A 15476-nucleotide genomic window follows, 5' to 3' on the forward strand; every position below is an offset into this window, starting at 1 on the left:
TGTATTCTTTTGAACACTGCCTAGCCCATTAGTTTCAGCCTCTTATTGGCTAGCTCTTACATATTGATCTAACCCATTTCTAATATTCTGTGTAGTACCACGAGCTGGCTTACCAGGAAAGATCTTAACCTGCGTCTGTCTGGAGTGGGAGAATCATGGCGACTCACTGACTCGGCTTCTTTCTCCCAGCATTCTCTTCTGTTTACTCCACCCACCTAAGGGTTGGCCTATCAAATGGGCCTAGGCAGTTTCTTTATTAATTAACCAATAAAAGCAACAGATTATAAAAAAATCACTCCCACATCATTTAGTGAGGTCTCATGGGGGCTAAGGTATTTCAGCATGCAAGGAGAACTCAGTAAGGAGCAAGAGGTCCAGACTCTTCTAATGACTTCATTATGGGAGCAACCCCCATTCTTTCTGATTAGTGCAATTACTTTCACCCGAGAGAGCCAAGATTTGTCAACTTATGTGTCACTGTGATTTAAATGCAGAAGAGTTTATCTTTGAATTAGATTCTTCGTGGTAGGTTCCACGGATCTAAATGCCAAGAAATTCTTTCTGCAGAGTCTTAGAGACCCTGAGTCTTATTCTTTACCCCAAGATGAGAATTTTGATTTTTAAATGTATCATAGTGAACTATGGAGTATCTGTAGAAAAAGCCGAGTAAATGTGTTGGCATGTCTCCCTTCTGTCTGGGTGGCTGGAGGCACAGATGTCCTGTCCACCCCAATGCTGTGAGCAATGTGCACGTGCTGGTTAGTTTCTTAGTCACCCCTAGTTCAGGAACCTCCCTATCAGAGCGGCCTGGGGGAAGTCTGGGGGGCATTTTCATGACTACTGATAGATGGGGGCGGGCTCAGCGCACTGTGGGTGGTACTATCCCTGGGCTTGTCATCCTGGGCGGTGGAAGAAAGCAAGCTGAGGAGCCATGAGGAGAGTGTTCCTCCATGGTCTCTGCTTCTGGTTCTTGCTTTCAGGTTCCTGCCCTGCCTTACCCCAATAATAGACTAACCCATAAGCCAAATAAGCCCTTTCCTCCTGTCCATGGTTTGGTCGGTGTTTTATTACGTTACCTGAAAGCAATCTAGGGCAGAGCACAGTGCCCCAGATGACTTGAGGTGAATATTTATCTGTTCTATTTCTTAGAGTGCTCTCTAGCCCCACCTAGAGCATGGACAGGAGTCTGACTGCTTGGTGCTCCACCAGAACACAAGAATCCAAATATCCTCCTTGCAGGGATATTCATGCTTACATTTCAATCCTTGTGTTAATTTCTCCGTCAATTAACTTTTATTTTTTGCTACAAAAAGTAGGACATCATGGTAAATTTAGTAAAAAAGATTGAGAATACTAACACTCTTCCAACTAGCTGCAAAGCAGAGCTTGTCTGACGGAGACTTGGCCAGGACAGAGCCCATCATGGTGTCACTGATCTTACACAGTTCCAGAAAGCTGCCATTGGGTTCTCTGGATCCTTGATGCTTTATGTTTTTTTAGGACTGAAGCCCCTATAGGAGTACCTTTCCTGCTGAGGAGGAACTGTGTGAACTGTTTAGTCCATGGGCTGGTACAGTAAACTCCCAGTAAAGGAGAAATAGACTACCTCTTAAGTAGATGAAGATTTGTTTCTGAGCATCACGATAACAAAGTATGTCTTTAGTGGTTAAAATGGCAGCAGTGTATTCTGTCCCAGCGGTAGGTGCCAAGCTTTGGAAGTCAAGGTGTTGTCAGGCCGTGCTGTTTCTCTGGTTTCTAGCATTTCTTTGCCTCCTCTAGTATTAATTTGAAATATTTATTTATTTTATGTGTGCTATATATGTATTTGCTGGTTTAAGTTATGTGTCCCATATGTTGCAATATCCAGTGATGGCTAAAAGAGGGCATTGGGTACTCTAGAACTGGATTTGCAGGCGGTTGTGAGTCAGCATGTGGGTGCCGAGAACTGAACTCAGGTCCTTCTGCAAGAGTAGTGCTCTTAACTGCTGGGCTCTTGAGCTCCTTCTTCCAGATTTTCTGAAGCCCCCAGGATCCCTATTTGTTTCTCCTAAGTTCCAGTAATTAAAGATACTCTTTGGTTTGTAGATGTATCATTCCATTCCAATTTCTGGCAGTATTGTCAGATGGACATTTCCCAGCCCCCAGCTTATTCTCTGTCTTCCCTCAGATTCTGTCGTGCTTTGAATGAGAGTGGCCCCAGAGGCTCGGTCCCCAGCTGGTAGAACTGTTTGGTAATGATTACGAAGTGGTCCTGCGGGAGGAGGTGTGTCACTGGGGTGGGCTTTGAGGTTCCAAAAGCCCATGCCACTCCCAGTTCACACTCTCTCTTTGCCTCCTACTTTTGGGAGAGGATGTGAGAAGCTTTTAACTGTTACTCCAGTGCCATGTGTGCCTGCTGCCATGCCTGCTGCTGTGTACCTTGTCATGGCTCTGCACTCATAAACCCCAAATCAACATTTTTATTACTAAGTTGCCCATGTCACAGGCAGTAGAAAGGTGACAAAGGCAGCTTGCTAAGTGCTAGGATTACATTCCTGTGCCATCTCACCTGGCTGCTTTGCATCTCTATTTGGCATTTGGATTCCTCTGTGCCTTTTCCGTAAAGGACAGGTGTATCCTTGTTTTAGCTTGGTTATATTTGCAAAGACTGTTTTCAAACTAGATCACATACATAGGTACCTGGGGCAGGGATTTGAACATGTCTTTTTGGGAGACACCATTTAAATTCCAATACATTTCCTTTCTTTCACCATATCATTCCCAAGACCGTTCGCTGTTAATGGGGGTACTCTAGTGAGTGTTTTCAACAGTCGCAATCAATTATAGAATTAACATTCCATGATGAAACCAACTGGTAATCTTCATCAGTCTTTTGAGACTTTCATTGGGCTGGATTTTTATGGATACCAATTGATACTTTGAAAACACACTAGAGCTGGGCGGTGGTGGTGCACACCTTTAATCCCAACACTCGGGAGGCAGAGGCAGGCCGATCTCTGTGAGTTTGAGACCAGCCTGGTCTACAAGAGCTGGACAGACTCCAAAGCTAGAGAAACCCTGTCTTGAAAAACCAAAATAAACAAACAAACAAACAAACAAATGAAGAAAAGAAAGGAAAACACACTAGCATCCTTGCCTTTTAGTGATGTAGAGCTATTTTTGAGAAGGTTTGTGCTATTCAGGTTAGTTCCCTTTAATCACATCACCTGTTGGAGGACTTTGTGCTTGAAGCAAGGTTAGAATCTTTTAATAATTTGACTTCTTTAATCTTCAGAAAGTTGATTCCCAATGGTACTTGCTAATGCCTGTCTGTCACTCTGTCTATGAAAATCTATCTACAGATAAAATCATCGTGGGCAGCTTCACGGGCTACCTGAGAATCTTTAGTCCCCATTCTGTAAAAGCCGGAGACGGGCCTCAGGCTGAAGACTTACTCCTAGAAGTGCATCTGCGGGACCCTGTGCTGCAGGTGGAAGTCGGGAAGTTCGTCTCGTGAGTAGAGCCCACTGAGTGTGGGAGTTTCTGTTCCTTATGATGACACTTTTATTGATTAAAAAAATTAGTTTGTGCATCATGTATGTTATAGATACATGTCATGAAGCCAAACTTTATGGCTGAACACTTTTTATGTAGAAACATGTATTTTTTTTTTTTTTTTTTCGAGACAGGGTTTCTCTGTGGTTTTGGAGCCTGTCCTGGAACTAGCTCTTGTAGACCAGGCTGGTCTTGAACTCACAGAGATCCGCCTGCCTCTGCCTCCCAAGTGCTGGGATTAAAGGCGTGCGCCACCACCGCCCGGCAGAAACATGTATTTTTAAGATGAACTAATTTAGTGATTTATTTGTGTGTCTGTGTGAGTGTATGTATGTGTATGTGTGTGTGTGTAGATGCACAGTCTGCATTTTCCTTTGAGAGAGTGGGGCTTGCAGTTTCCTGCGTAGGCTAGCCCAGAACCCCGGAAGCCCCCCTGTTTCTGGCCCCATTGGAACTGGTTACAGTTCTGTAAAGGATTGTTGTACGGGTGCTGGGAACTGATTAGTGGGTCTCATGATTGCCCAGCAAGCTCACATCAGTACTGAGGACAGTTCTATAGGAGTGGACTTGAGATATTAGACATATGCAGCACAGGATAAACTTACAGACAAAGCCAAATATTTACTTATTAAAGAACACCTCAGGTAAATAACTGTTTCATAAGTACTCAAGGATGCTAATAACTATCATTTCATAGTTTTGAAATTTAAAATGCATTACCTATTTAAAGTGGAAAGATATTGTGCTAAAAGAAGTCAGCTCAATTCATGAAGTATGTTTTGTCCATACAAAAAAATGTTTCAAAGTACTTTCTTTTCCCTCCCTCCCTCCCTCCCTCCCTCCCTCCCTCCCTCCCTCCCTCCCTCCCTCCCTCCCTCCCTCCCTCTCTCCCTCTCTCCCTCCCTCCCTCCTTTCTTCTCTCTTCATCTCTTTATGTATCTCTCCCTCTCTTTCTTTTCCTTTATAATAGTTGCTGTGGTCATGGAGTCTCTTCACAGCAATAGGAACCCCAGCTAAGACACTGGTGGTGGCTTTGAGAGTTCGTAGCTTCACCCACCTTTGCTTGTTCTCTGTGCTGTAATCATTGTGTCTTCACAGCAATAGAAACCCCAGCTAAGACAACTGTGCTGCATTTTAACATTTTTACCTGCTCATCAGATTAATGCCATTTGAGTAGCACATAAAGTAATATTTTTTCCTGACAAAATATTTATCTTGTTAACACAGGAAGGACTAGGGAGGAACTTGAACTTTTGTGGTCTTTTTGGTTTGGGACAGCTGGAGAGATGTTCTCTTGCTGGGTCTTCAGCCAAAAAAGAAGGTATTGCTTCTCAGCCTCTCTGAGCTAACAGGTTTTCACCCCAACATCTGACTCCCGAGTCTTTATTAGTAAATAGAATGATAGAGACTTAGTTAGAACCTACCTTTTACAGCAGCAGCAGAGCCAGTCCCAGCAGGCTACAGCCTGAGAGCAGGGTGTTGTCTCTAGGGGAGTGGGACAGGGCAGGTCACAGACAGTAGTTAAAATATTACTAGATTCAGGTGTAGTTAAGCCTGTGGAAAAACAACAGTTGTCACGTGGCTTCTTCACAACAATAGAAACCCTAGGTAAGACAATGGGCTTCATTGGTTGGGAAACAATGTTCAAGATAAGGGTCTTGGGAGGAGCCAAGTGTGGCCTCAGTCTTACAGATATCATGGATAGCATGGAGGTTACCAGGCTCTTAACCGCCTCCTTTCCTAGCCTTCTGGGCTATAAACAGGTTACACATCTCTTCCCTTGAAGAGACAACCCTGTGTGTTTAGCATCTCTGGTTCCTCTAGTAAATATCTGTGAGTCCAGTGACCTCTGTGGCCCAACACTGAACAATGACAATATTGATAGACGTGCTAACGTGGAACGGAGAAAATCTCGGAGTTATAGGCTCTAAACCTCTTCTTTGGCCCTGCCTCAATAATCTTACCTGACATAATGATTGGCATTTATAGATAAAGAAATTTTAGAGTCACAGAGCAGACCTGTTGTGTCTGACTCTATACAGTGCTGTCTTTCCATGTCACCTTGTTCTCCTTTGGAACATGGGAAATGCACTGTTTTGAATACCCCACTCCATAACAGTCTGGAAGCACCATTGATTCTGTGGTAGTTACATAGTGTAAGTAACATCTGTGTGGCAGGCGGGCAGTGATTGCTGATGTCTGCAGTGCTGTGCGTGGGTTAGCTCCCGCAGATCTCCCTGTGTAAGGAGGGCACCAGGCTGAGGAGTGGTCACGTGGAGAAGTGCCAGAGTCTGGATCGAGTCTTCAGACTTTAATTTTACTCCTTGTAGTTTCCATTGACTCTAACAGATTTCGTGCTGGAGGCCTGCGTGTGCGTGTTGGCCTGTGGTGCTTTAAATCTAAAAAAGCTGCTAATATTTAAGAACCAGAAGGTTTCACATAAAACCCCTGCTTTCTGGCTTTTCTTGAAAAACTGTGGAGAGCTGGCCAGAAGCCCAGAACCGAATAGTAGCCACCTCCTTGAGCCTGGCTGTAGTCTTCAGCTAATTATAACCTGCCACGGCCTTTCCTCATTAGTGCCCATCTGTCTGGTCCCCTGAAGCCCGTGAATTAAGGTTTTCCGCCCTGTGCCCTGTGTCTGCCTCTGGAGCCACTTGACATGGCCGGAAGGGCACTGTTGATGGTGGTGTTTTATTTCCACTTGAGATTTAGTCAAAGATGAAAGTTTTCAACACTTCTAATGAGAATTGGGATCTGTGCCATCGCTAATACCGGCAGCATCGATGCATCCTCACGCTATAACACACTTCCACATACCTGCATTCAACTGAATGGAAGCCTCCTATTTTCCAGAGGGAGAAATGGGCTCAGGGAGATTAAGGGGCTTGCCACAAGTCTTAAGTGAGTTGGTCAGAAAGCAGGAGCTCCTTGCAGTGGGAGCAGACTCACAAACAGTCTCAGGCCTGATTTTTTAGGCCCAGAGGTTTGGTTTCAGGCTCAGGAAATATCTTTTCCTCATCTGCCTCTTTCCCCTCCTCTCAGTACCCTTCTCTTTAGCACCCCTCCCCCTCTGATGGAGGAAGGTCATTGGTTAAAAAATAAAGAAACTGCTTGGCCCTCATAGGTTAGAACATAGGTGGGTGGAGTAGGCAGAACAGAATGCTGGGAGGAAGAGGAAGTGAGCTCAGATGCAGGGCAGCTCCTCTGAGAGACAGACGCCATGCTCTCCTCTCCAGAGCAGACAAGATGAAGCTCCCACCCAGGATGGACATAGGCTAGAATCTTCCCGGTAAGCACACCTTAGGGTGCTACACACATGAATAGAAATGGGCCAAGCAGTGTTTAAATGAATACAGTTTGTGCGTTGTTATTTTGGGGCATAAGCTAGCCAGGCGACCAGGAACTGGGGTGGCAGGAACACAGCCCACAGCTCCCTTCAACAGAATAAATGAACTACACAATCACAATACCTTAATCAATATCAGAAATACATATACATATAACAAAACTGACCTTAAATTAATATCAATAAACCAAGATTCATATCAATGCAAATTATTCATATCTATATCAGTTATTTTGGGGGCATAAACTAGCCAGGCGGCTGGGAGCTGGGTGGCAGGAACGCAGCCCTGCAGCTCCTTCAACACCCCTCCTCTCAGTACCTTTCTCTTTAGCACCCCTCCCCCCTTAGTACCCTTCTCTTTAGCATCCTCCCCCTCCTCTCAGTACCCTTCTCTTTAGCATCCTCCCCCTCCCCTTCCTCTCAGTACCCTTCTCTGTAGCATTCCCTTCTCCCTCTCTCAGTACCCTTCTCTGTAGCACCCTCTCCCCCTCCTCTCAGTACCCTTCTCTGTAGCACCCCCTCCTCCCTCTCTCAGTACCCTTCTCTTTAGCACCCCCTTCTCTCCCTCTCAGTACCCTTCTCTGTAGCACCCCCTTCTCCCTCTCTCAGTACCCTTCTCTGTACATCCCCCTTTTTTTTTCACTCTTTGTTTTTGAGCCAGGGTTTTCCTATGTAGACCTTGAAGTTGCTCTGTAGGCCAGGTTGGCCTGGAACTCAGATCTGCCTGCCTCTGCCGTCAGTGCTGTAATTAAAGCTGTGTCCACCACGCCTGGCCCTCTCCTCTTCTTACTCTTTCTCTGTTCCCCTCTGTAGACCTGGCTGGCTTGGAACTTCGGCTCCTCCGACTCAGCTTTCTGTGTAGCTTGAATTAGAGGCAGGAACCTGCAGATATGATTATTTTTCAGTTAGAATTATGAACAGGAATTGCTTTATTAACTTATAGCTGCAGTTATGAGGTCTGTTTGAAAATAATTTGTAACTTTTAGGTTATATCTGGAACTAATACTTACTAGCTTTTGAAACTTACCCATTTTGCAGAGGCACTGAAATGCTCCATTTGGCTGTGCTGCATGCTAGAAAGCTCTGTGTCTACTCTGTTTCAGGTAAGAGAATTTCCTTTTCATGTGGAGTTTGTCACAGACTGCTCTGGAGAACAGATTAGAGATGATTTTGAGAGTGAATACAGAGTGTTCGTGAGGAGTTTCTTGTCCCTGTTAGCCTTCCCTACCACTCATGATTGTTTTGTGCTCATTTTCTTGACCCATGAGTCCTGGTATTCTTATTTTTATAGAGGGTTTCTTACAATCTCCGTGTTGTCAGGAGTTGTGTCTGGAACAGCCTGTGACCAGCTGCAGTGGTTCGGGCTCCTCCAGACCCTGAAGCTGAAGCCGTGCTCGGCAGTGGCCGCACTGACTGTTGAGCCAGAGTGTTTGAAATGTCCTTTTCTTGGTAAACCTCAGGCGTTTTCTCGTTTTAGTTCCAGTTTCTTGGCTTCTTGTTGTGTTCATCCCGCCAGACCTCAGGACACTTGATTTGAGGTTAATTGGGTTCTATTCCCTGATGTGGTCCTGTGGGTACAAGTTTAATACATATTCTGTTGTGCTTTAATTTCAGCATTTTGGCCCTTATTAAAATTGCGGATCATGGTAGTTTGAATGTAATTGGTCCCCATAAGCTCATAGGGAGTGGCACTGCTAGGAGGTGTGGCTTTGTTAGAGTAGGTGTGGCCTTGTTGGAGGGATTGTGTCACTGTGGAGGCGGACTTTGAGGTCTCTTATATGCTCAAGCCACTCCCAGTGTCTCAGTTCACTTCCTGTTGCCTGTGGATCAAGATGTAGGACTCTCAGCTCCTTCTCTAGTACCATGTGTGCCTGCATGTTGCCATGTTCCACCATGATGATAATGGACTGAATCTTTGAACTGTAAGCCATTCAGTTAAATGTTTTCCTTTATAAGAGTTGCTGTGGTCATGGTGTCTCCTGAGAGCAATGGGAACCTGAAGACAAGGATCTTTTAGGGGCAAAAATCTGTTGACCTTTAAAGGCAACCTTCATAACAAGAGGTGTGTATGCGGTAGAAAAAACTAGAAATTGGTGGATGCCTTTGAAGTAGTTGCTCATCTATGTTGATTAATTGACTGATTTTGAGAAAGGGACTCATTAGTAGTACAGGTTAGCCCAGACTCACTGTGTAGCGCAGGGTGGCCTTTGCTGACTCATCCTCCTGTTTGTGTGTCCAGGTGCTGTGAGCACAGCTGTGGGCCCCCTGTCCTGTGGCAGGGCTTCAGTTTTCCTCCTCACCACACCACCGCCTCTTCAGAGGGCTGGCAGAGTGCATGCCACCACTGCCATGGCCAGACGTGATCCTTAGGTGGCCACGGTGGTGCTCACCTACAATCCCACCACGCTGAAGCCAAGGCGTTGAGAGTGACATAGAGAGGCTTCCTCTCTGAAGAAAAGGTTGCTATTTCTAGTGAAAGGGCATGTATCTAGTATTCCAGAATACAGAAATAAAAAATTTGATGTAGGTTAATCTGTTTTATGGATTTAGTTCTCTTTTGTTTTTGGTTTTTTTGTTTTTTTTTTTTAGACAGGATCTAAAATAATTCATTTTGGGGGCTGCAGAGATGGCTTAGGGTCTAAGAACATAACTTCTCTTCTAGAGGACCTGGGCTTAATTCCCAGCACCCACATCACGGCTTGTAACTGTAACTCCAGTCTCGGAGGGTCTGATGCTGTCTTCTGGCTTCCATGTGGTCACAGGCATACATGCAGGCAAACACCCCTAATATAAAATAAAAATTAATAGATAGAAAAATTAAAAAAATATTCTTTGGTAATTTCCCACATAGTTACAGTATTTATAGATCATATCCACATCTCTGAACAGAACTGACTCCCAGTGAACATCAGCTGCCCATAGCTCCTCAGCCTCCAGCCCGACCTTGTGAGCCCCCCTTCTGTGTTTGAGTGCTGATTGACTTGATCTTGTCAGGTCTGTGCTGCATCCTCAGCTGCTGTACGATTGTGTATACAATGGCATGGTCCAGAAGAGTGTATTTCATAGCATCCTTCACTCAGCTTGTGGTTCTCACAGTGTATCTGCCGCTCACTGGTGATGTTTGCTGAGCCCCGGATTATAGGGGAGGGATACGATACAAATGTCCCGTTTAGGGCTGAACACTCCACAGTCACATTATCTCCATGCTGACTAGTTGTGCGGCAGGATCGTCCTTCTTGTGCTCAGGCTGGTTTGTAGCTCATGCTGTGTTCCAGTTGGCCCGGAAGGTGAGTGGGCCTCCGGTTCCCTCCTTCCGAGCGCTGGGGCCATGGACGTGACATTGTCCCTGGCTTGATTTTGTTTGGCTTCGATAAGTGTATTAATTGAACGTGATCTTTATTATCTAGTTTTCACAGGCCATGGAAGAGAACTGAACCCTAGTTAGTTAGTTACCCCCATCCTGGGCCCTGTGGGGGCTCTAAAAGCAGAAGAAGGTGTTTTAGAAACTAAGTTAGTTAGGCTCTAAGGCTTCTTTGGCCCATTTATAGCTGGCAAGACAGCCGCTTATAAAATAGCACTGGGGTAGAGCGCAGAGTAGGGATGACTGTCTATTCAGAAGCTCAGTGAAGAAACTTACTTGGTCATAGTTGTGGAAAGTTGATGTCCTTTGAGCGATTTGCTAAGGGAGTGGTAGTGTCGTTGCTAAGGGTGTGGTAGTGTTGTTGCTCTTTTATTTTTGTGTTTTGTTAAAAAGTTTTATATTCCCTGGAGACCAGGAATTGTCTAAACCACATTTTCCTATGCTCACCTTACTCCCTGCCTCTTGTTTCTATAGTTTTTGTAGTATTCACAGGCCGACAGTTTGTACTTTTTGTGGCTTGACTGAAATTCATAAGCTTGGGGAATTAATGTTTCTGTTCTTTTGGTGACATTTCTTGAGGTTCCAGGCAGACCTTTGACCGCCTCTCACAGTCACGGGGGAGCACAGACTCCTCGCTTGAGTACAGTGATGGGTGTGACAGTGAAAGTGAGCCGGCTCTGACGTCCTCGTCCCCACGTTCTTTCCCTTTCCCCATCTCCTTTTATTTTTATTTTATTTTGTTTGGAGTTGAATCCAAGACTTTGGTACGGTTTCATTAGACTATGCTTCTGAAACAGATTTGAAGTTCATTCTTTGAAGTCATTTTCTTGGGTGTAACAGATAGCCCCACAGAGTTAAGGTTACTGGGCAGACTTCTCTATGTTGGGTGCTGTATCTTTAAATGTATGGGTAACAAAGAGCAACACAAGGCCCCTCTAGTCTTTCTGTTTCCTTTCCCCCCCTTTCCCTCTTCTGAGTAACGGAGCCCAGGGTTGTCTTGAACTTGCGTTTTTCTGCCTAAGCTTCCTGGGCTCTGTGATTACAGATGTGTGCCACCACATCTGGCTTAGATTCTTTTCTGGTGGGCTTCAGTTTGAGCTGAGATTGTTTGAACTTAATATAATAAATCTTAAAAAATGTGTATGTGTACCCGTGTTTGAGTGTGTGCACGTGTGAGTGAAGATGCCCTTGGAGTCCAGGAGGAGGCATCCAGACCCCTGGAGCTGGAGTTACATGTGGTTGTGAGCTACCCCATGTGGGTTCTGGGAACCTAACTCAAGTCCTCTGGAGGAGCAGCAAATGCTGTGCTCTTAACCATTGAGCCATGAACCTTTCCAGCTACAGATGCTTGAGCCTACAGTGATTATATTCTTTTCCAAATATTATGCATGTCACAAACATTTATAGGTATCTGATTAATTTCTAGAGTTTTGATGATTGCCAGTGGAAGGGAAAAACATGTCCTCCTCTATTTTCCTGGGCTCATATAATCTAATTAGGGAACATCTATTTATTGTATAACGACTCCAGGTTACTTAAGCATCTCTACATTCTTTTCTAAAATTGCATTGAAAACTTATTAGAAGAGCTATTCTTTCTTTTACATTTGGTATTCTTGGAGAATTTTTGGAGATATTTTAAAATAGAGAATGTATTATGTAGACTTTCATAATATTAGCATATTAAGCCTGTATATCTAAGGGCAGAACCTTATGTGTTTTTTGAATGCAAATAATTTTAATATTTATGTTATTGATACTTTTCTAAAAGAAAAAAAAGTGCAAAAAATTAGATTCTTAAATGCTATCTTTATTCCAAAAGAGTTATCTGAGGAAAATAAGTTGTCTTTATTCTCTACAGTTGTACTGTTTCTTTACAAATTTATTTTTGTTTAAAAAATATTTATTGAGGCAGAGTTTCACTAGAAGCCCTGGCTGCCTTGAAACTCACTATGTGAACTAAATTGACCTTGAATTCACAGAGATTCTCTTGCATCTGCCTCCCTCATGCTGAGATTAAAGGCGTGCCCACCGCTGCCAGCTGCACGTGTTGAGTGGTATTCCCTTGGATTTAGGAATCCATCAGAGTATTAGAGCTCTGACTGGATGTAAGTTCTAACGTCATTTCAGTATCTGGGAGAAGAAAGTGGTGACAGCAGGCACAGTAGTGTTCTTGAGTGATAGAGGCTTTCTCACCTCAGCTGAGCAGTAACTGTGTGTGTCGGGGGCTCAGTCAACAGCCACCAGAGCCATTGTGGATTCGGGGTCCCTTGGCTTTAAGAACTGAAGAGTGAATTTCAGTTAGTGGTGTGAGTTTTAGAAGGAAGCTGTGCTGTAGGAGAAGCCTTACGAGAAGGGAAGCAGGCGGCGTCCTGGACACCAGGCACTTCAGGGTGTATAGGCTTTCCTGGCTTGGAAGGATGAGCAGGCTGGCCCAGTTGTCCCACCTGTGAGATGGTCATGTCCTCCATCCAGGTGTTTTGGACTAGAGCTTTGGATGTCCTCACAAATGGTTTCTAGGAAGCTTAGCTGTGCTTATGTAGTTTGCTATGTAAGAGGAGAAAAAGATTAAAACAAGACACCAGAAAGAATATGGGCCAGTACCCTCAACATTTTTGGTATTTCTGGTCTCTGGCCAGGACAGGTCTTTGGATAGAAACAAGGATGTTTCCAGCTTCTGCTTGAGACTGAACTGATTGATGGTGAAGGGCAAAAGGTGGAATTGCTGGCTTTTGAAGCAGGTTTAGGCCTACTTTGCTTAATAATGAACTCTGAATCTTGTTTCCTAATGTGAATTCTTAAGTTTGTGCCTGCCTTTGGGCCCTGGTTGTCCTGGACCTCACTCTGTAGACCAGGCTGACCTCCAGCTCAGAGATCCGCCTGCCTCTGATGGCATTAAAAGTGTGCATTACCTTGCTTGGTGAAAAAGTTCCTTAACTGTCGCGGCCCCCCTCGTCCAGCTAGGATGACGCGACCACCGGAGCTCTTCTCACTGCAGTTTTATTCAGGACCTTTTGACAACTGTAAAATCTCTCTCTCTCCCCCTCTCCCTCTCTCTCCTTTCCTCTCTCTCTCTTTTCCTTTCTCCCAGGGCAAACCTCTCCCAGCCCTTAAGTAGGCCTGGGCCGCCAACCTCAGATTGCCAGGTGGGCACTGCCCATAGGTCCATGCATATGCAAGCAGCTGACAGTCGTTGCGTGATAATAGCATAAGTCAGGCTTAGTTGATATTAGAAGTTGATTGCGGAGGGCGGGAGCCAGCACCATCATGTGCGACTCCACGCAGCTCTCTACATTGCCATCAGGTGTGGCTTCACGCAGCTCGCTACAGTTCCCCCTTTTTGTTTTGTAAAGCAACAGGCAAGAGTAGAGGTCTGATCTGTTAAAAATGGAACATGTGCTAGTGTCTGTCCAGGTGTCATCCACCCAGAGAACACTAGACCTGTCCGGTGTCCTTTTACAGAGGTGGGAGTTAGACACCAACCCACATGCAATCAGACTTGCTCTTCTTGAGGTTGATGTATGCTTACCTCAAGTGCAGTGCGCAAGCCTCGCATCCTGTGCTCGCTTCTATCTCTTTTAAGATAGATAGCCAAATTTGGGGAGACTGTCCTGCTTCAATGGCCGTGAAGGCCTGAATGATCATAACTGCATTGCGATGCTGTGAAACCCTTATGTGACAAATGCACCACAGGCATACCAGGGAGGCAAGCACCATTAAGCCTGTTAGGGCTCCTACTCCCGTCCACTCCTTCAGATGATCCATGGAGTGATCCAGGAGGATAGTCCTTCTGCCAGGCTGGTTATCCATGCGTGTGGAATCTGCAGTCGCAATCGTCATCTGCAGCTTTTCCAGTTGTTTTCGAATTCACCAGACCAATTACCTAAAAGATATCTAGACAATTCTTTAGACAGATTAGCTGCATGAGTCATATTGAATGCTGGTCACACATAGCCCCGGATGGATAGAAATGTCTGACAGACTAGGGTATGGACTTGCCTCTCAACATACCCCAGCTGCCATACCCCCGTGGCACATTCATTCTTGTCAGCTGAGTGCATGGAAGACACCTCCTCGTGCACCTCTTTGGCTTCCCTAGCAGCTCAGCTGATCCTGCTTCTGCTAAGTGACCATATGCTGCATTCTCATGAGTTGTCTGATCTTACACAGGATTTAAAGATAAATGCCCATGACAATAGGTGTCCCAATCACCATTAGACCCAACCTCCCATTTGGGCTATGGTATTCTACCAACCCTTTGGCTAAAACAGTACACACAGGTACCTGCTCTTACAATAGGGCAGTCTCTTGATTTAAATTAGCTCTGTCGCAGACTCTTCAGCAGCGTGCAGAGCCTAAAACTGCCATTACTTTTTCCTTGCCCTGCAGCTACGCTGCGTTCTCGGGCAGCCCTGTGGGGTCTGTGCTCCAGCTTGTCTCAGCTCCAGCACTTGTTGCTTTGCTGATACTCTTAGCACTGCTGTGGCATCTGCCAGGCTAGGCACCGACTGCTGAGGCAATGTGCCTTCCACCACAGCCACCTACCTAGCAAAGCTCTGCTCCAGCTGCCTTCTAGCCTCAGCTGCATTCGTTCTGGGTCCAGACTGGTGCACGGAGTGGAGCAGAACTCAGGGAAGCAGGCTTGCTGCTCTGCAACCATTGAAGGGTCACCACTTACACGTTTTAGGGAATTTGGGCGTTGTCAGTCTGTCTGGCTACTTCCTGCTGAGCGGGGACGTTGCATTCTTACTGCCATTTTCAGCTGCGCTTGGACACAGGTCGCGGCAGCGACTGGGGAGAGGAGGGGACTCTACCTCCCCACCGAGCTGGAAGGTGGAGGCGTGGCAGCGCAGAGCAGCCCTGGTTGTGCTGGGCTTCTACGCCCTGAGGCACACGCAGGGAGTGGCCTAGCGTTCTGGCCTTGTCGGTCCTCAAGGCAGGTCCTGGGTGTTTGCAGCTTCGCAGACCCTCAGCGCTGCTTGGCCTTGGGGCCTTGGAGCCGCAGCTGCTCACTCTCCACTGCAAACTCAGGAGGTCTCGGTAATTCAAACCACATGAATCTAACTCCCTTCCTTAGCGTACCTTGTTCTGCAGCAAAATTCAGATCTCTACCAAGCTTGTCCCAGGATGACACATCAAGATTGCCAGAGACGGCAAACCAAGGAGCAATTGTGTCACATTCAGTCAAAAACTTTTCCAATGCGCTCCTTAACAGCTCGTTAAGAGCCAGAAAAAT

The 15476-nt window shown here is 45.6% G+C and overlaps 1 protein-coding gene across 3 annotated transcripts in view; it reads left to right on the top strand.

The window, feature by feature from the left end:
- The window catches only part of Bbs9 (Bardet-Biedl syndrome 9), a 426177-nt gene that overhangs the window by 23821 nt on the left and 386880 nt on the right, over positions 1-15476 (top strand). For all 3 annotated transcript variants that reach the window (XM_057766969.1, XM_057766971.1, XM_057766970.1), the window contains exons 3-4: positions 3342-3492; positions 7919-7983. In XM_057766969.1, the coding sequence (XP_057622952.1) occupies positions 3342-3492; positions 7919-7983 (216 nt within the window). The remainder of the gene's footprint in view (positions 1-3341; positions 3493-7918; positions 7984-15476) is intronic.

This window comes from Chionomys nivalis, chromosome 4 (assembly GCF_950005125.1).
Source record: "Chionomys nivalis chromosome 4, mChiNiv1.1, whole genome shotgun sequence".
Lineage (NCBI taxonomy): Eukaryota > Metazoa > Chordata > Mammalia > Rodentia > Cricetidae > Chionomys > Chionomys nivalis.